The following is a 21855-nucleotide window of genomic DNA, read 5'->3' on the forward strand; positions in this document are numbered from 1 at the left end:
TCCTCACTGTATTAGTTCAAGAAAGCTTTCCTAAAACCTGATAATGCAACAAACTCGATACAGCTTTTCCAGACGATTACAGTATTTAACCAGAATTGCAATGTTACCTGCTCCTACATTGTAAAGTTTAGACCAGTGCATTTTCAGAAAATCTTGAAATTTCACTTTGACGGAGAATACTTTAAGAGTGTTGGCAAACTTAGCTTACAAGTGTGACAAACATGTTCTGTGCACTCGAATACTACACAAGGAAAATTACAAGATTAATGAATGTAACATAATCGTATTTTACATTTATCAAACAATATGGTATTTGCAGCACACAACTATTGGAAAGTACACTAGACAGAACAAAACACTTAAGTGAGGAGCAGGGAAGATGCAGTCATCTTAGTTTACATAATGACTTCAGACGAATTTAAGTATGCCGGCGACACAACAGCTTTAACATATTAAGGATGCACAGAAGAAAAAAAACAAACAATAGTCAATGTATACACTGACAAGAACAGTTACTACAGATAAACTCTGCCCAATAACTGTGCAATTATGATGGTTGAAGAAACAGTGATGCGGAAAAAGGTTGAAGTCCCAAGACTGGAAAGACTGCCTTATCAGCCTCAACAAAAAGTTTAGATTCTTCATCATATCCTTGATAGCTAGCTATGAAAACAGAATTGCAGTAAATAGTAAAGACAACCAAAAGGCTTTCTGTAGCTTGAAAACAGAATTGCAGTAGATAGTAAAGACAATCACAAGGCCTTTTGTAGTTATGTAAAGAATCTCCCCAAGTGATGCTGACATCCTGCAGAAAGGCCTCACAGAGACCAACGACTAGTGTTAGAACCATGGCCTTAAGCTCATTTCACAAAAATGTATCATCCCCTTTGGAAAAAAAACCCAGTTCCCATGAATTACCACATCAATAGTAGCCCACTTTTACCACATCGATGGTAGTCCACTGATTACAGAAGTCAGTATAAGAGATCTGGGAACACAGGTTGACAGTAACCTCTCTCTTGACCACCACATTGCCACTGTGGTCAGAAAGTCCTATGTGGCACATCTCATTACTAAGGGTTTTGCAACCGGGAAAAAAGGTTATTGCCTCGCTCTACTCCTCCCTCATTAGGACAATCATAGAGTACAATGCCCCATTTGGCATGTACCTCACTAGACACCTGTAACAAATGGAGAGGCCGCAAAAGTTCCTTGCAAAGATGATCCTAGGCCTTAAACACTTGTCCTACATAGAGTAAAAAAAAAACTCCAACTATTCTCTGTTGCATATCACCTACTTAGAGGCGATCTCTGCTTGACTTACATGTCTGACCCAGCTCTGTTAGAAATGCTACATATAAAGAAATCCAAATCCCTCCACACCACATACTCCAGAGATCTCAACCTCATTACCACAATCAACAGAACATGCTGGAGGGACAGGTTCATAACCCAGAAACTGTCCATGCTATGGAATAGACTTCCCATCAAATGGAACACCTCACTGGCCCTCTTCAAGAGAAATCTTGAGGAGTGGATGAGAACAAGAAATTTGCCCCAAGGATCACTACAGTGGCTCTACTTAAAAGAGGCACTGGGAAGTAATGTGGGGTGGCATAGTGACAGGGTAATCAATTGGGCTAGGCTTGTAAAAGCTCCAGGGCCATTAGCCTAATACACACCTATGAACTTGTGAAGAGGGTACCCATGGTAAATACAATAATAAAAATTCCACACCCAGCATGAAATAGTGTACCACACTACTGAGACAAAAAAAAACAAAAAAACATATTGACTCTGATGTAATCCCATTCCTACTATAAGTTCATGTCACCTGGCCATCCGGTGCTATGTCATGGTGACCAAAAATTAGTTATAAAATGCAGTCAACCTGACCACACTCGTACTGGGACATCTACAATGATGAGCATTACAAACAGATGTAAATGTCATCCTTGAGCATGCCATGGACTGGCATTTCCAATGAAGGAATGTAAACAATTAAATATATTATATTTGTTAACAAGGATGGTACATTGAGCCTAGTGGATAATTTTAAGTTTCGGCCTATACTACTGCAGTAATAAAAATGAGTTAAAACAAGTTTAGTAATACAAAGCAATGACTGACATATCATAATTTAGGAAAACAATCAGAAGTAAAACACTAGAGTAATAAAAAAGCAAAAGAAATAAATCAACTGACAGATGCCATCAAATAAAGCACTGAGGAACCATAACTGTACATCATTTGACTGGCGGCTTGGTTAACTTTCATAAAGAATGACTGGACTGACCAACAAAGAGATATGTGCACGAGCCTCACATAATGCACGCAGTTATGGATGGATAATTCACACAATGACAAGGCTTACTTACACAGTAGAAGTTGAATACAAAGTTAAACTGTATGCTTAAAACCTCAGCTTTGGCCGGCTAACATCAAGCTGTATTCAACTGATGTATAAAAGAATTTAACTACCTTTTATCTGCAATTTTTTCAAATAATACAGCATTTTAATTGATTTATTTGTGTTGCATTGAATATTAACTGAACTGGAAGTTCTGACTCTGAAATTTTACTGCCTGTTAGTAATTGCAGGCGGGGGTAGTCTCATTCATTGATATCCTGTCACTGCCTATTTAAGTGGTATATTTTGAAATATTTTCTGCTTAAAACCTCAGCTTTGGCTGGCCAAGATCTAGCTGTATTCAACTGGACGTATAGGAAAATTTAAGTACCTTTTATCTGCACTTTATTTAGCATTTTAATTGATTTATTTGTGTTGCATTGAATATTAACTGAACTGGAAGTTCTGACTATTTTTTCAGTTAGTTCCCCACTCACCCTCCCCGTTTCTGTTTTTGGTGTTAATCTTGGTGACTTTGAAACTAACCGCCCCCTTGTAAATTTGTGTTTGGATACTCCTTCTGGACCCATCTCATTTGCTCACTCAACTGAGTGCAGCGAGATCATATTCTGATTTCAGGCATTCCTACTATGTACAAAGACAGCATCTAGGAAAGAAAATAATTTTTTTTAAGCACTTTTCCTGCCTTTCCTGTAAGTGGTGTAGACTGTTTTGTAGGCTTCTGAGTCCCCAAGCCTTTCTGTGTTGGAGGGAAACCTTCTAGCTTAATTTTGTTTCTTAGAACTAGCCAGTTTTCTAGTTTCAGCACTCAAATCTGTTTCTTTGAACTCAGAACTTGTTGTAAGCACTAAATAAGCTGCAAATTACTACAGCACTCAACTTTTCTCACTTGTCTAGAGGAAAGCAGTTTTTAGTAGTTAATAAACACCTATCCAGGCATGTCTAAGGGTCAGCTCCCAGTGATTTCTCCTGTCTACCTGATGAATCTGGGCATCTTGGGTCAATGCAGCAATTGCCTCGTGTACACAGACAACCCTCTCCTCCTACCACCCAACACTACAACCTGTGAGAGATGCCCTTATATAGACAAACTGGAAGCAAAGCTCTCTTCACCCAAGACTGGACTAGACAGTCAAGAGAAGGTAAACACTTGCACCACACCACACTCATCACATATTCTCTCAAAACCTACACCACCAAAACATACACATAGAAACACAACACACACACACACACACACACACACACACACACACACACACACACACACACACACACACACACACACACACACACACACACACACACCTACATTCGTGGAAGCTCTCAAAAATCTGCCCAAGCATCTGGGACCTCCAAAGCAGAAACGCAAGCAAACTCCACCCCCCAACACAACCCAAATGACACATAGCCCACAAACTCAGTGTGCCACTCAACCACAGCCCATAAGGCATAACAACGTACCCAACACTCTAGTCATAGGTGACTCTATATGCAGGCACACTGATGTTCCACTCACCAGGCTAAACAAGGAGAAAGTTTCTGTCAGCTGCCTGTCAAGTGCTACTTAACGCACACACTCAGGTCACTCCACAACACGTACAAATATGATACTGTCATTGTTCATGTTGGTGTGAATGACCCGAGACATACCTCCCTGGACTACATGAAAAGACATATGAAGGCGCTCTCCGATCTTGTAGCCCAGGCAGGTATAACCCTAGCCCTGAGTAGCATCCTGCCATCACCCAGAATGATACTACAGTACAAGGACAAAATGATTGACTTCAACAATTGGCTAAGCTTCTCATGTCATTCTAAGGGGATCCAGTATTTGTCTGCCTGGGACGACATGATCGACAGACCACGATGCTTTGCCAGAGATGGCCTGCACCTGTCGCCGTTGGGATTCCGGATACTGGCTACAGCTCTTGCCACCCCTATAGTGCCTTTTTTAGGCAAGGATCAAATGACAAATTCACCACCATAACAGGTACAAGCAAGCAAAATCTGAGGGTAATGCTACTCAATGCTAGAAGTCTAAATCTCAAAATGCACTCACTCGAGGCACTCCTTAAAATTGAGAACACTGACATCTGTGCAGTGACAGAAACCTGGTTCAAAGCTCCAGAGAGCACCCCTGTATTAACAGGCTATAATTCATACCACACCTTTCGGCCACCTAACCCAGAATGAAGAACTAAAGGTGGAGGCGTGTCCATATTCATTAAGGATATCCACACCTCCAGGCTAGTTGCACAGCATAATACATCCAAGATTTTCCAAGTGCAACTAACTCTGGGCAAGACTGCAATCCAAATTGTAGCTTGCTACAGACCCCCCCCCGCCATGCCCCAGGATTCCCACTCCTCATTTCTTGATACACTGGAAAGTATTAGGGTACAACCCAACACCCTAATAATGGGCGATTTCAACTACCCCACCATTAACTGGGAAAACTACATGTGCCCACTCTTTCGGTCATTTTCTGGAATTCATAAATTCCAATGCCTTGGATCAACTTATTCACACCCTCACCAGGGGCAGCAATATCCTAGACCTGGTCATTACCAACATGGACAACCGGTGTTCCACATCAGAGGTCAATTCCTCATTGGTCAGATCCGACCACAAGCTAATCACCCTAGACATCCACATCCCATCCCCACCCCCAATTAGGGAAACCACCGTAAAAAACTTCTCCAAAGCCAACTTCACACTTCTTAAGCCAGAAGTGGCAAACTTCATGACACCCATGCAGACAGACAATAGAGGTACGACTGCTGAATCCTACACAAATGCACTTTATAAGCACTTACATGGATCATGCTATCCCTAATAGAACCAAGATGCTATCCTCCAAAAAAAGGAAGCCAATTTGGTGGTCCTCTGCCATAAACAAACTCTACAAGAGAAGAAAGAAACAGTTGCAAAATAGAGTAAAATCTCATGACTAGAGGAACTCCCTGGTCAACCTCAGTAAGAAGCGGAGATCCCTCATAAAATCCTCCAAAGCTAGTTGCGAAAACAAAATTGCCACTGACTCTAAAGACAACCACAATGCATTCTATATCTATATCAGGAATCTCAATGGCAACACTCAGATATGCTCTGAGTTACAGCACAATGGCACTAAATATACAGAACCAACTGATATTGCCAACATCCTGGCAGATAGGTTCAGTGGTAACTTTAACCCCCTCTCACCCGGGCTCATCTCTATACCGGAAGAATGCAAAATTCCTGTAATCACGGCTGCACAGGTAAAAAACACACTCTCCAAAGCCAAGAACACAGCATCCATGGGACCTGCCAATATCCCAGTCTGCATTCCACATGAACTACAGAATGAACTGGCACCCTACCCAAGTACCATGTTCAATCATAGCCTCTCCTCAGGCTTTGTGCCCACGGAATGGTACACCACAACGGTTATCCCACTCCACAAAGGGGGAGCCACAACAGACCCCAGGAACTACCGCCCCATTAGCCTGATGAGCCTGGTCTGCAAGGACATGGAACGTATCATTACGGAACTCAAAGACATTGGTAATCCCCAAACTCTGGACCCTACCCAGTTTGGATTTGTAAAAGGCAGATCATGTCTCCTAAACATGATTGACTTCTTTGAAGCAGTCACCAAAGCCACAGATGAGGGTAAAGTGGTTCACACAGCTTATCTAGATCTCGCCAAGGCTTTCGACACCATCCCCCAACTCTGGAATTATAGATAAGCTCACTAAACTAGGTATAAATCCCTATGTCACAAGATGGGTTGCCAACTGGCTCACGGAAAGAACCCACACTGTGAAAGTAGCGGACTTCAAATCCGACTTCAGACCAGGGACAAGTGGAGTACCACAGGGTTCAATCCTGGGTCCTCTCCTGTTTGGTATCTACTTCTCTGAAGTACAGGCTAACAAAGAAGGTCTTTGGCTAACAAAGTCTGCAGATGACTGCAAACTAGGAGCCATAATCGAAACTCCTAACGATGTGGACATATTACAAAAGGGCCTCACTGAGACAGATACCTGGTGTCAAAGCCATGGCCTGAAGCTCAATGCCAAAAAGTGTACTGTCATCTCCTTTGGTAAAAACTCTGTACCCATGAACTACCACATAGCTGATAGTCTACTTAATGCCGAAAATGTGATAAGAGACCTTGGGACACAGGTGAACAGTAGTCTCTACTTTGATAAGCACATCGCCACAGTGGTCAGGAAATCCTTCTACGTGGCTCACCTCATCACAAAAGGTTTCTCATCCAGACAAAAAGAGGTCATTGTTCCCCTCTACTCATCACTCATTAGACCCATTATAGAGTACAACGCCCCTTTTGGTATGTACCTCACAAGATATCTACAACAACTGGAAATGCTACAGAAATACCTCACAAAGAGGATTACTGGCTTCAAACATTTGCCCTACGCATACCATCTCAAAAATCTCCATCTTTACTCCCGTCGCATATTGCCTACTCAGAGGCGATCTCTGCCTAACATACAAAGCTATGTCAAACCCAGAGCTGTTGGACATGCTCCACTTAAAGAAATCCCAATCCCTCAGAGCTACATGCTCTAGGGACCTAAACCTTGTCACCACAATAAACAGAACATGCTGGAGAAATACATTCCTGTCCCAGAGACTTCCCATACTCTGGAACAGACTACCTATGTCAAACAGAAATCTTCAAGAAAAATCTTGATGACTGGATGGGAAATAGGAAATTCACTCCAGGGATCACTTCTGTGGCTCTGCTCGACAGGGGCACAGGAAAATAATTTTCTTGGGTGGCGAAAGCCAGGGTATTTTTTTGGCTAGGCTTATATAGGCCCTAGGGCCAATAGCCTCGTACCTACCTATGAGACTTCAGAAGAAAGGCACCCAGTGTCTTCATCAACATATAATCAACAAATTTGCATTGCTGCAAACTATACCTCTCAATGTCTTAGCACAAACATCTTAACAAAGCCAAAAATAAAGGGGGAGAAAGCCACCAAAATAGGGACTAATTTTAAATATTGCTGTTATAAACTTAGAAAGTTGCAGAAATAAAAGGTCTTGTGTTACCATGCATTTTCTGAAGGATATAAACTCTGAAATTCAAATGCCTGTTATTATTTAGTGAATTCATCTTTGTCACATAGATCCAGGAAACGACAAATTTTGAGGAGCAGACCAATAATATGAGAAAAAAACATGGACTTTCTGCAAAAATGTGGACATCTGAGAGGAACAAACAAATCAAAAAGTTAAACTCACCATACCAAATGACTTGCTATGTCTGTTGCATTTGTGCAATTTTATGTTTATGGCTTTTTATTTAATATTTGCTTACTGGGAAAATGTGACTGAACAGAGCCAATTTGCAGCACATACCCTCTGAGAAAAGCACCAGACGAATGTCTCTGATATGTGCTATGAACCAGAAATCCTGAGAGAAAACCCACACGAATGCAGGAACTGCAGATCTACACAGAAGGCACTCAAGCCAGGACAAATGCAGAGAGCAACATCAACCTTATGGCCAACCAAATAAACATGCAGCAACAAAGCATGGTCAGCATATTCAAAATCCCTTCCCTAACAGCTTTATCAACACACAGCTAAGCCACATTATTATTACTGGTTGTTGCATACTAGGTACATTGTGTATGGGAGAGGCACATTAGCAAAAATGTTGGTGGAGACCAGCAAATTGAGTGTGTATGTGTGTGAGCGTGCAATTACAATTCAACAACTCATTATTTTACTCTCACTAAGCTGTTTAGTGAGTGTAAAATAAGAAAAAAAAAAAAAAACAGCTTAGCGAGTGTAAAAAAATGGATAGGTAGTTTGTGATCACAGTCATGCACACACAAACACACACACAAAATGTCAGACATTTCAGGGCCATAAAGGAAACTGGTTGCTACTGGCAACCCAGACCACATGGAGCAGCTGGGAGAGGAATGCCGCAGCAAAGGCAAATAAATAAAAAAAGTACAGCAGTAAAGGGCCAAAACGGTGCTAATTTGAGGCGGAGACCTGGGACAAATGCATCAGATAACGGACATGTTTGAAATGTGCTATGAACCAAGTACATCCTAGGCTAGACAGAGGTACATCGCATATAGGAGAGGGGCATCAGCAAAAAATGTTGGTGGAAACCAGCAAATTGAGTGTGTATGTGTGTGACTGTGCGATTACGATCCAACAAGCCATTATTTTACACTCGCTAAGCTTATTTGAGTGTAAAATAAAAAAAACAAAATAAACAGCTTAGCGAGTGTAAAAAATGGCTAGCTAGATCGTGATCACACAGTCATGCACACACAAACACAGGCACAAAACTTCAGGTATTACAGGGCAATAAAGGAAACTGGTTGCTATTGGCAACCAAGTCCACGTGGAACAGCTAGGAAAAGAATGCCGCAGCACAGGGAAATAAATATAAAAAAGTACAGTAGTAAAGGGCCGCAGTTTAACAGCAAAGTGCATACATGCATCCCCAGCAATATTATGATCAGCATGACCCAAACAGGCAATCTTTAAACGTTTTTGGATGCACGTGTGTAGTTATGCAGCACAGCAACCGCAGAAAAGCCAGGAGAAATGCAGATGCCACATTAATGAGGAAACTGATTCTTTGCAGTCGAACAATGTGTTTATACAAAAAATGTAACACTCACCAATAAAAAGCCATGAGGGAAGCTGATGCAGAAAGAGACTCACACAAGAGGTTCCAATAGGAAAATACAGAGTACTGGAAACACATTGCTAAAAAAAAACTTCCCTACCTCCTACAGTTGTATGTGCGCACTCAAAGGCTGGGGGAAGGACAAGGGAGCCGTGACATCACAGAATGGGTGGTTCTCATTGTTTTAGTCAGAACGGCCATGGTGATGCCACTTTGGGGGAGGGAAATGGTTAAAAAAAAAAAGTACCTGCACTGCCTGGCCTTGATGACGTCAGTAATTGGGTGACTCCAGCAAGCTTTACTAAAGCGCGAGAGAATCATTTTGAAGGGGAAAGCATCACAGTATGCTAAGGTAGGCTTCTATTACAGAAGTAAGGGGAATTAAAAAAAACTGTAAACGCTTTACTGACGTTGCTTTACTGAGGACAATATAAATAGGGAGGAAAAGGGCCGGGAAGTTGAGGAATGCATTAGAGAAACCCGCTGTACTCTTTTAATAATAAATAGTAGAAGTACATGAAAATACTCAATATATACAAATGACATACAGTTCTAATACATGTGTAGCACAGCATCTTGTATAAATCAGTTTGCTATTCAAAGGACAAATTATTCTTTACAAAATTCCAGCTGGCTATGCTGGCACTGCCCATATCATCACACCCCCCCACCGAAGACTCAATCTAATTTTTCAAGTGACCCTTGAGAAACATGGCTTGAGAGAAATAAGCCTATCTAAGAATATACATTACCCTATTCCCTGTCTTCAGAGTCCATCTGCATTGGCATTGCTGATCCCACTACAGTGCTGTACTGTCAATGTCATATGCCTCCAATCCTAAGCTCCACCTTAACAACTTGGCATTTTACTGGCTGGCTTTAACTAGTCACGTTAAGGGATTGTGGTCTGTAACTACGGTGAATTTCCTTTCATACAGATAAGGCTGAAGCTTCTGTAGTGCCCATACTATGGCTAGGCATTCCTTTTCTACAACTGAATAACATTCCTCCATGGGTTGGAGTCTACTGCTGAGATATACCACTGGGTGCTCTTCTCCCTCTGAGGCAATCTGGTTAAGTACAACCCCCAACTCATGGTTTAAAGCATCTACCTGCACAACGAATCTTTGCTGTAATCTGGACTGACTAACACAGGGGGTCCCTCCCAAAGCTCCTTTAAGTTTCTAGAATGCCTGCTCACATGCTGGGGTCCACACTATCTTATCTGGCCTGTTTTTCCCTGTCATGTCTGTGAGGGGAGCAGCTATGACACTATAACTGGGAACAAACTTCCTATAATACCTTGTTGTCTCTAAGAATGCCCTCACCTACGTTTTGGTAATAGGGGCAGGCCATACCTTAATGGCTTCCAATTTGGCAGGTTCTGGCCTGATCTTACCACTCCCCACTCTATGTCCCAGGTAGGAGACCACTGCAATACCCATCTGACACTTACTGGGTTTAATGGCCAACCCTGCCCTCTGCAGTCTGCCCAGCACTTCCCTGACATGCTGAAGATGGTCTTGCCAGGAATGGCTGTAGATGGCAATATCATCCAGGTAAGCAAGGGCATAACCTCTTGCTAGGATATGCTCTACCAGCCTCTGAAAGTCGCTGGGGCATTTTTCATCCCAAAGGGCATCTTCATGAACTCATACAAACAAGCCAAAAGGAGTCGCAAAGGCTGACCTCTCTCTAGTGTTGGGTCAAGGGCACCTACCAGTAGCCCTTGGTAAGATCAACAGTGGTCCAATACTTAGCCCCACCCAGCAACTGTAGGGCTTTTTTCTGTCCTAGGCATGGGGGAAGCATCTGACTCTGTGTGACTCTTTAGTTTCCTGTAGCCCACACAGGACCTGGAGCCACCATCCTTTTTTGGTATCAGCACCACTAGGGAGGCCCAGGATTACTCCCAGTTAAAATATTGCCTGTATCTCCTCCCTCAGAGTCTGTCTGACTTGCTCAGGCATCCTGTATGGTTTCTGCTTTATAGGTCTTTGGGGCCCTGCATCCACATGGTGGATGCACCCTAGTTTCCCTGTGAACATGTCTCCAAACTGCTGAAACACCTGGGTAGGCGATAGCTGCTGGGACACTGCTACCCCTTCCATTGAGGTGTCAGTCTGAGCCTCACTGAGATCAATCACCAGATCCCCACTCCTCAGACTCCTCCTGCCACCCACTCCAAAAACTCAGCACAAGGGCTTCTCTATCATGGTAAGGCTTCATCATGTTAACGTGGTACAATTTGTGCCCCTGCCACCTGCCTAGCAGATCTACCATGTAGTTAACATCACTAACCTTCCTTACCATCTTAAAGAGTCCCTCCCAAGCTGTCTGCAGTTTATTGTGTCTTACAGGAATGAGGACCATCACTTGCTGTCCCACAGCATACTCTCTGGCTCAAGCAATCCTGTCATACCAGACCTTTTGCTGCTGTTGGGCTCCTTCCAGGTTCTCCTGGGCCATGCCCAAGAGTTCCCTGAGCCTTGTCCTGAGGTTTAGGACATGTGCCACAGCAGACTCCTTGTGGGATTCATACTCACCCTCCCACTCATCACAAATAATATCTAAAGGCCCCCTCACTTTATGCCCATACAGCAACTCTAAGGGCGAAAAACCTGTGGATTCCTGGGGCACCTCTCTATAAGCAAACAGATGGGGCAAACATTTGTCCCACTCTCTCTTAAACTGGTTTGCAAAAGCCTGTAGCATGATCTTTATCACAGAGTTTAACCTCTCCACAAGACCATTAGTCTGGGGTGGTAGGGAGTAGTTTTTGTGTGCTTCATCCCACAGACAAGCCAGCAGGTCTGACATGAAATTGGCAACTTTGTCAGTCAGTATTTTTCTTGGGACACCTTCCCTGCTGGAAACCTCTAGCAAAGCATTTACCACCTTCTCGGCCTTGATGGAGGACAGAGCCACCATCTCAGGATATCTGGTAGCATAATCTACTACCACTAGGATATACTTATTCTCTGTGGAACTTGGGGTACTCAGAGGCCCCACAATATCTCTTGCAATTGTCCCCGGCTTTACAGAAACCTCCTAATTTTGCATCTTATGCCTGCCCTGTCCCTTGTAACTCATGGAATGTTACAGTCATTCAATAAAGCCAGACATTTAACAGTTTCATACGTCTCACAGTTCAGAAAATATGACACAAGGCAAGTCCTGCTTGGTTATCATAGATGACTGAGGCTCTGGATTGTTAACAAATTGCTTTTGGTGCCAAGGGTAGAATTAACATAGGATTTGGATTGTTAATAAGCTGCTTTTGGTGCCAAGGGTAGAGTTAACATAGGATTTGCATTGTTAATAAGCTGCTTTTGGTGCCAAGGGTAGAGTTAACATAGGATTTGCATTGTTAATAAGCTGCTTTTGGTGCCAAGGGTAGAGTTAACATAGGATTTGGATTGTTAATAAGCTGCTTTTGGTGCCAAGGGTAGAGTTAACATAGGATTTGGATTGTTAATAAGCTGCTTTTGGTGCCAAGGGTAGAATTAACATAGGATTTGGATTGTTAATAAGCTGCTTTTGGTGCCAAGGGTAGAGTTAACATAGGATTTGCATTGTTAATAAGCTGCTTTTGGTGCCAAGGGTAGAGTTAACATAGGATTTGGATTGTTAATAAGCTGCTTTTGGTGCCAAGGGTAGAGTTAACATAGGATTTGGATTGTTAATAAGCTGCTTTTGGTGCCAAGGGTAGAGTTAACATAGGATTTGCATTGTTAATAAGCTGCTTTTGGTGCCAAGGGTAGAGTTAACATAGGATTTGGATTGTTAATAAGCTGCTTTTGGTGCCAAGGGTAGAGTTAACTTTTCCAGTCCAAAGTTACGTTCCCAAGGTGGAGCAACATGCTTAAAAAGAGGTCTCAGATGTAAAATTCCTTTCAGAAACTGTTTTACCAGAAATGGAGAAGAAAGAGGAGCAGACATGCTGATATGTTCATAAGATGAACTTTTATATTAGCAAGAAGCAAGACCAGAGGATAGTAACACAAACAAATTTCTGCACTAGTGGTACAAAATCCCTGATGGGACACTGGTTATTGTCTAGACACCAACTAGAAAACCTCAAGCAAAATCAACAGAAAATATCAGAGCAGAGCGGAGTATTAAAACTACATAATTTATTTTTAGGATACTTTTAAAACAGTGTTTCATCTAATACCAACACTGGACTTCAGAAAATAAACAGAAAATACATTTGTTTTATATGCTAAACAAACACGATATTGTCAAATAAAAATATGTATCACTTACTAAAAATCATTTCTAGTCCATCATCTTATGTAACAATTATTAATAAATGAAAAATTAGTGTTTTAACCTCTTATTTTTTTTGTTTTTAGATACACTTTAGTCCCATTTAAATCAGGGCTCTTGTTCACCCTTAATCTTAATTGACATCGTGTTTCTTTAGTTTCTGAATTCTGTAGTCTCCTCCCTGCATACACAAAGGTAAGCAAGAACAAAAAAATAAAAAAAGTGTTCCAGTTGGAACAATAACTGTATGCTTATACAAAGCATTCCTTAAATCTTTACTTTGTAACACGAAAATAAAGACAGCATTTCAATACTTTAGTTGTTTTACCTGAGAAATCTAAAGAAATGGTTCTTTTAAGTGCAGGAACAGTAGTACCCATCAGTTTATTATAGAAGAACCCAACATTTCTGAACATTTAAGTACCTTCACTGGAGCAAATAGAAGGTATAACTGAAATTTAAGAGGGGTTATGGATGCAGCTCACTGCTTTTGTTGTCTTGCCTTTTATATAAGTTTGACAAGAACACTGAATAAAAAGGATTAGGGAACATGTTTATGCGATGCAAAGTAAAGATTTAAGGAATACTTTGTATACGCATACAGTTAGTTGTTCCAACTGGAAGATGTTTTTATTTTTTGTTCTTGATTGTTTACATTTGGATATGTGGGGAAGACTACAGGAGCTGGTCAAAAACTAAAGAAACACAATGGCAGTCAAGAGCCCTGGTTTAAAAAGGATTATTAATATTAAATGTATTTAAAAATAGAAGATTAAAATACTATAGGTAATTGCTCTTTTTTCATATATTTTTAAGATTTTTTACTGGATATATGATAATGGACTTGAAAATATTTTTTAGTAAATTATATTTTTTATCCTGCAACAATGCTATGTGACTGTTTTAGCATATAAAATAAATGCATTTGATTGTCCTTTGTTTTCTGAATAAGTCCAGTGGTTATACTAGATAAAAGCTGTGGTTTTAAGAAGTACGCTAAAAATAAATTTATTTAGTTTTAACTCCCCACTCTGCTCTGGTGTTTGCTGTTGATTTTGTACTTTTTACACCAGTTTCTCATTGAGAGTCTTTTTTTTTAGAACTAGAAAGCCTCTTCCATTTGCCAATCTATAATTGTCTAGAAGCAGGTTTTCTTGCCTCCTTTAGCAGCTACTATAAATACGTCTTCAAGAAATAAGTACCTAAAATGTATCAAAATCTGAATCATCCAGGTAGTTAACTGAAGTTGCTTGAGAATGGGGTGCATCAAACTTCCCCTGTCTTGTGATCTAAGTAGGTCCAGTCTATGCGGAAGCTTGTAGTAACTGCCCTTAGCCAATTAGATAAGAAGGGAGAATTAATGCTGCTTGAGCCAAAAGGGAGTCACCACAATTACTAGTGGACAGTAAATTAAGCATGTAAACATGTTTATGTACATGAATCATTCATTTTGTACATGTAACTGAACTTTGTAGTAGTGTAGGTGCTCTTCGCGCCCCAGGCTTCTTCTGAAAAACTGGCTTTTGCCCAGTCGACCTTTCCCAGTCAACAATTACTCTGGATATCTGTGGAAAGGGTGCAATGCACAAAGGAATATTCCCATCCATGGGAATTGAAAAGCATCTGTTTTCCAGGCTTGCTTACCAGGAACCCTGGTGCAGGACTTGCTTAGTTTGTTTTGAAAGGAGGCAAACAGATCTATTTCAGCTGTTCTCCACAATGAGACCAATCCCTGGAAGGCGCCCTCATTTAATTTCCATTTATTAGGGTCTGTCCTAGTCCTGCTCAGCTTCCCTGCCACTACATTTTGCTCTGATGTAATGTAAAATACTTGTAGAATTAAGGAATGTCATAAACCTACCAAGCTATCAAGACCAGCCTGCATAGAGAATAAGGTCTGGTACCCCTTTGCTTGCTTAAGTATCAGGTATTGTCTATTATCACCTGTACAGGATCCATGGACCAGAGACGATGATGAAATTTCAAAGTATGGATCACAGCCAACATGTGTTTGACATTTATGTACTTTGGTCTAGTAGAAGACTTCCACAGGCTTTGCGCCTTTACCCCCTTGAAAAGTGATCCCTAAGTAAAATATGAGGCATCTGTGGTGAGAAATTGGCTTGTGGGCACAGGAACGAAGGGGAGACATGGGTTCAGTTGTATTTGATGTCTCCACCAATGGGGTTCCTTTTTCACAAAGCCAAAACTGGGATATGACATTCCAGAGAATGCAAATGCTGTGTCTTGTGTGCTTTGTTATATATATACAAACCACTGAATCTTTCTCGTGTAATCTGGCTAGAAAAATCATGAGAATCACAGAAGCCATGAACCCTAGGCTCCTGAGAAATTTGCTTGCATAAATCTGAGACTGACTGGAGTAGTTCAGGAAAGGTTCCAGATAAAATGCACCTTTTCCTGTGTAAGAAAGACATTTTGCTGACAGGCAACCTCGAAACACAATTCGGTGTGAAGGAGTCGAGGAGTTTTGTACATTTTTCTAATTTATTGACTTCCCGTAACACTCGGTGTTCCCCAAGGCTCCATCCCTTGGTCCCCTACTACTCTCACTCTTCAACAATGACCTACTTCTAGTGACCAAACCCAAGAACTCAGCGGGAGAAGCACTACTCTCCTGCATCATATCCAAATTATGGAACAATCTCCTCCCCTCTGAAACTACACTACCTTCTTGCAATCACTTCAAGCCTACACTAAAACTCACATAAAAAGTCTCTGGTTATGCCCATTCACCAATCCTGACCAGTAACCGTCCTTTTACCTCCCCTTTCTCTCCTCTCCGCTAGCCACCCTGCTTCACACCGTCTGATCATTGCAGTCCTTCCTCTGCAAGCTCTGGCTCACCCTTTACCCTCCCCTTCCCTCCTCACACAGTCTCTCAGACCTGTTATAACATGCTTAACTACCTCACTTCATCTCAACTCCAAATACATATCCAGCTGGCTTGCACCTAGCTTCCTCTCACTACCACATATACTACTCACTCAGTGTAGTCTCTTACTCCTCTATCTTCCCCTTCCATCCAGGTAGCCCTTCTAGTTTGTTCCACCTTCATGTGGAGCTTCTGCTTTGTATCCGCTTGACTTTAGTGCGACATTTGTATAGAAGATTTAAGTATATGAGTTTAGAACAGTATCCGTTTGCGCTTAGCACTATCTGTATATACATCCTACCTTTATTCCTAGCCTCTAGCTAGATATTGGTATATCTATTCATTACTATGTTTCATGTTGTATGTATAGCTAATGTTTGCTGCAGTATGTATTATTTGCTATTGTATGTATATTCAGTTGTTCTTCATGTACTCTACTGCTCATTTATTGTTCTGTGGAGCTTTTCTCCCCGTGCCTTCACTGAAAAAGGACCTGTGTCCAATTGGAATTTCCTGGTAAATAAAATAATCTGGAATCCCAGACTGTTCAGTAGAGACATAACCCAAGTTAAGGACTCCTGACATCTGGAATAAGACAATGCACAGATCAGAAAGTCATCTAGGAATATGAGAAATGCCATTCAGTTTGCAATGAGCTATGCCTGGGGCTGGGCATTTTGTAAACACCCTTGGATCTGTAGATAACCCAAAGCGGAATGCACAGAACTGTTAATGTGACCCAGAGACAGAGAATTTGAAAGAAATGTCCTGAAGCCTATAGGTATGGGAATATGATAAGCTTCTTTTTGGTCAAATGTTAACGTAAGACTCAGTGGAGAAATGAAGGGTAACAGACTCAGATGGGTCAGCATTTTGAACTTTGGTGCTATCACAATCAGGTTTAAAAAGGAAAGATCTAGTACTAGTCTCCAAGAAGGCTTGCCTTTCTACACCAAAGGCATTCTAGAATAGAAGCCTTAGGCTATTTGAATTAAAGGCATCCATGGCTCCTAGAGTGTAAATGCTGCAGCAGGTGAGAAGTAATTCTGTTTGGTTCAGAGGGTGTGGAGATATTCCCCTGAAAATAGGTATTTGCATCCACTGCCAACTGCAACTCTCCTGAATGATGTTTAGCACCCAATAATCTGAAAAAAATCTGTAGTCAAAGGGGAATGTTGACAGGCAGTTTTGGGGACAGATTTGTAGAGTTGTGGGCCACAGGTTAAGGGAAGGGTGAAGAATCCTGGCATAGTCATCCTGAACTATAAAACTGTCCCTTTTTCCTGAAACAGCCCCTGCTTCCTATTACTATTCCCCTCTAGCCATCTCTTTTGTTCTGTTTGCTAAAATATGGCATAGATTATTTGCTTTGCTTTTAAAAAGTAGAGAGGGACTTGAAAGATTTATACTGAGGAACCTGAAAATCTTAAGCACTCTTTGCATTAATTGCCTTCTTTAACCAAACTGAACCTGGGTAGCAGACGTGTCACATAATTCCTCTTTGTCTAAGGTAAACTGTAAAATTTCAGACTCTACCTCATCAGCAAACTTTTGTTTACATAACCAGGCGCATCTCCTCAAAACTACAGCAGTAGCAGTGGTCCTTGAAACAGTATTTGCACAATCATGCACATGCTTCAAAACATGTTTAGATACCTCAGAAAAGAGTAGAAACAATAAGATTTAGAAAGGAGCTACCTTCTGCAAGAAGAGTGGCAGTAAAATCTCTCAGACTGCCCATATAACTTAGCATAAACTTTCACATGTAGGTCTCACAATTAAGAATTATGAAAGCTAAAGTGGAAGAAGAAAACAAACATTCTCTTTCCCAAGTGACTCAATACCTTGCCTTCTTTGTCCCAAGGAGATGGATTGAAGTTAAAGAGCAATTTGTTGCAAGCTGGCAAGTAAACAAACAGTTGGTGGATCACATCTGAGCTGACAGAAAAGAAATGCATTAGTCTGAGGCAATTCATATAGTTTGTCTGCCTTCATAGAGACTGACTGTTGTATCAGGATTATCGCAGGCTACATTTAACACATCCTCCAATGCTGACAGAATGGGAGAATGGGTGCAGAATGAGACACATTCTATTTGTAACACATCATATCTCCTCAGTTCAGGGGGAACTTGGATTTGCTCCCATAAAAACAACTAATTTATCTTGACAATGGTCCATTTGAAGGAAAACTCCTCCACAGAAAGATGCAAGATACAAGCATCCTCTGAATCTTTGTCTTTTGCTTGAAAATCTGTTGAGGAAGCCCTATCTCTATCAATATCAGGAACATCGGATTCAATGTCCTCAGGAATTTCGTTATTAATGCTGGCCCCAGGCAAAGGCTTCTGAGCACCAGGGTTTTCAGTCTGCAACAAATAACTGGCTAAGTAAGAAAATAATCTGTTCAGACAGACACCATTTCTTCAGAAGAACAATGTTTAAGCTTTTGTTTTTAGTTTAAAGGTACAACAAATGATTATGGCTAGCTTGGAGTTGAAATGTCAGCCCAATCTAGCGGTCTCTTCTCTTGGTTACCCAGAGAAGAATCTCCTGGAGTGTCCTCTTGACCTAGAAAGGATGGTTCTCCCATGCCCAGGCTGGACACTGGAACAAGCCAAATTAGGACATGGCTGACTCCCAGTTCATTGTGGCTGAAAGGACTACATCAAAGGAAGTCGGGAGTGGTGAGTGAGTGGTCTGAGGAACAAATGGCCACTAAAGATTCAACATGTAAATCGTGCCCTCTACATCAGCAAGGGCTCTTTGACAAGTTGTTTTTTCTTTCTAGTTACAGGAGGAAAAGAACCAGAAGAAATGGAGTAATTATCCATGCTGCAGACAAGGAGGAGGTGTCAAAGCCAATAAGCATTGCTGGAACAAGTCAGTTGGAAGGTAGGTAAGCACAAAGTCTTTACAAGCAGCTCATTTACACTACCTTACCCAGCCCCTTCACTAGTAAATGCAAAACCAGTGCACAAAATTCCTTTTCAGAATAGTTTTTGTTTTTAATTTAGAAGCACACTGACAAAAAAATGGCAGGTAATATATCAAAGTATATGGAAGCACTACATGCCCACCTCAATATTCTACCCATTACTAAAATCTTCCCTGACAAATCTTAGTCATAAAATTCAAAATTTATACAAGCAATACATATTTTTCCACAAAAATAGCTCCTAGATAGTAAAATTCAAAAACTAAAGATAGTGGTCCTTGACAGGAAACATTAGAGATTGTGAAAAAATGCTGTTTTCTTAAATAAGAAATACTACTTTAGTAAAAAAAAAATAAATAAATAAAATAGGATTTTCTTAAAAGGCAACAGTTTCTGCATGGAAGGTTTCTCCTGTGGGGACCTATCTGCCAGAAACAAAGCTCATAGCTGACTGCTGCTCCTGTGAAGCCTCAGAGCTGCTTCTCTTCAAGTCAGCAAGAAAGTTCTGAGAAAAAATTCACTCTGCTAATCTCCCTTCTTAAGGTTGGCCAATCAGCAGTCAATTATCTGGGAGGAAGCCAGAGCTTTTTGAAGCTGGCTGGTTTTTGCATCTTGGGCAGGATATAACCCACATAGCCTAAAAGCTACTGCAGCAGTAGGAATGGTGAACATCATTATGAAGTATGGTTTAACAGAACAACTTACTTTTAACTGCATAACAACTGCACAGTCCCAAATCTTATAATCAGAGCAGTGGTCAGATGTGATGGCAGTGCCCATCATGCTGCTTCCAACATTTCTCCATACTCTTGCCCTTCATTTCCCTCTTGGGGTCCTCTGATGCATCTTAATGCTGCTCATCTCCACTACATTTTTTCTTACCTTTCTGTTCGCTCTGACCACATTTTCTGAAACAGCATGGATCTGTTTATGTAATCCCTCCTTTATAACATTTTGTACTTACATTATTGTTGTTTCTATTAAAGGTACAGTTAAGTTTGTTTGCTCATCCAAGTTTTAAAATCAGCTTGCATTTTTTTTAAAAACTCAACAGTACTTGCTCTCTCTTTAGAAGCTTGACAAAAATCACTGCTATATTTTGTTTAGTGATCACGTTTTACCTGATATGAATGAAGCCTTTATAAGAGAACATAAATTTATTTTTATTTTTTTATTTATTTATCATTTGTTGACCGGGAATGTCCGACTAGGTTCCACAGAGCCTGTTTTCAACGGAGGCCCGGAGAGAAATGCTCCAGATGCAAAAAGACAAAGTAAAAATCTATACAGTCAATATTTAAACACAACTATCCCTCACTTCTGTTTTTAAATATTAATTATCCTATTTACAATCTGTACATTTAAATACATTTATTTTTACCTCTGACAGAACAAAAAGATTTTCACATCTTCAGCTGCAGGTTAAGCAGTTGTCCTAATACAAACTATTAACATTACAGATCGTTAGTAAAGTGAAGAGTTATTAAAAGACTAAGAAATGTACTCTTTCATTAAGGAGTACTATAAAAATTACAGGTCATAATATAAAATTTCCACAGGTGGGTGTACACTCACCTCATGGCATAAAAGCTAGCTGGAGATGAACTAGAAAATTGGAAACACTGAAATTACCACTCTTAATTACAAAGGATACTGCAGACAAGAAGCTGAAGCATTCAGCCGGTAAGTGCCTAGCCGCTGTCCACTTTCTGAGCAATGCCAGGTGAATGCTTTGTCTTGACCCGTACTCAACACCCATTCCATTTCTAAGATGAAGAGAACCATGGTCACTCTGTTTTGGTGAGCTGCAGAAATAACAGGATAGTAAAGGTTAACAAGATCATTACTTCTCAGAGAAAAAAAATGCTATCAATCCGCTCTTTTCACCTGTCATATACAAAGTTGTACTGGTTATCATAATATATGACACAGTTGTCATGTTGCTCTATCAATATATATTTTCTTTGTATTTTACAATTTCTCTTTACATTATTTATCTTGACTGGCTACTGTAAGCCCACTGGGTGACAAGTATCACCTTTGAAAGGACAGTGGGTAGAATATGGCACTTAGCCACAGAACAAATAAATACACTTATTTTAACTCAGTTGTGTACAGCCTTTTTTTAATAATCAAAAGCTTTAAGCTCAAGAGAATAATATCCACTCAGGTGTGACAATTAAAAAGCAAAGCCTGTTAGCAAATTCAGAGTATGAAGGAATTACTAGGCAATACTGTAACGTCACTAACGTGATGTCAACTTAAAAATAAGATTCAGTTGATCAAAATGTCGTAAAATACATTTATTGCATTCACAAAATAAAATAAAAAAGACTTACAGCTTTCTTCCCTGTACTTCCAGGGATTTCCTGAGAGTAAAATACATTGTGACATCTCTTCCTTAAATACATTTACTTGTCAATTTAAAATTCACAAACCATTATTTAAAACTATAAACAAAAAATTAAAAAATGAATCTCTTGTGACCATGAATTTAAAACACTGTGAAATACATATCTTGTAATATGTTAAGTAGGATTTTACAACATATTTGCTTCATTTTAAGAATACTAGCAATAGAAATGTTATCGTTAATTCCTGGCTTAATGATGGTCATAAAAGTTCCTTTGATTCTAACATGTTTTTATAGTCGCTACCTCTGTACTGTATAGTCACTCTATCCGTTATAAAGAAAATGAA

At 40.5% G+C, this 21855-nt stretch overlaps 1 protein-coding gene across 1 annotated transcript in view; it reads right to left on the bottom strand.

Moving 5' to 3' along the window:
- WDFY2 (WD repeat and FYVE domain containing 2) overlaps positions 1–21855 on the bottom strand; it is a 543829-nt gene that overhangs the window by 190952 nt on the left and 331022 nt on the right. Inside the window, exon 5 of the mRNA XM_044071679.1 lies at positions 20810–20960. Within this exon, the coding sequence (XP_043927614.1) occupies positions 20810–20960 (151 nt within the window). The remainder of the gene's footprint in view (positions 1–20809; positions 20961–21855) is intronic.

Source organism: Protopterus annectens, chromosome 5.part0 (genome assembly GCF_019279795.1).
Source record: "Protopterus annectens isolate FY-2018-M chromosome 5.part0, PAN1.0, whole genome shotgun sequence".
Taxonomy (NCBI): Eukaryota; Metazoa; Chordata; order Ceratodontiformes; family Protopteridae; genus Protopterus; species Protopterus annectens.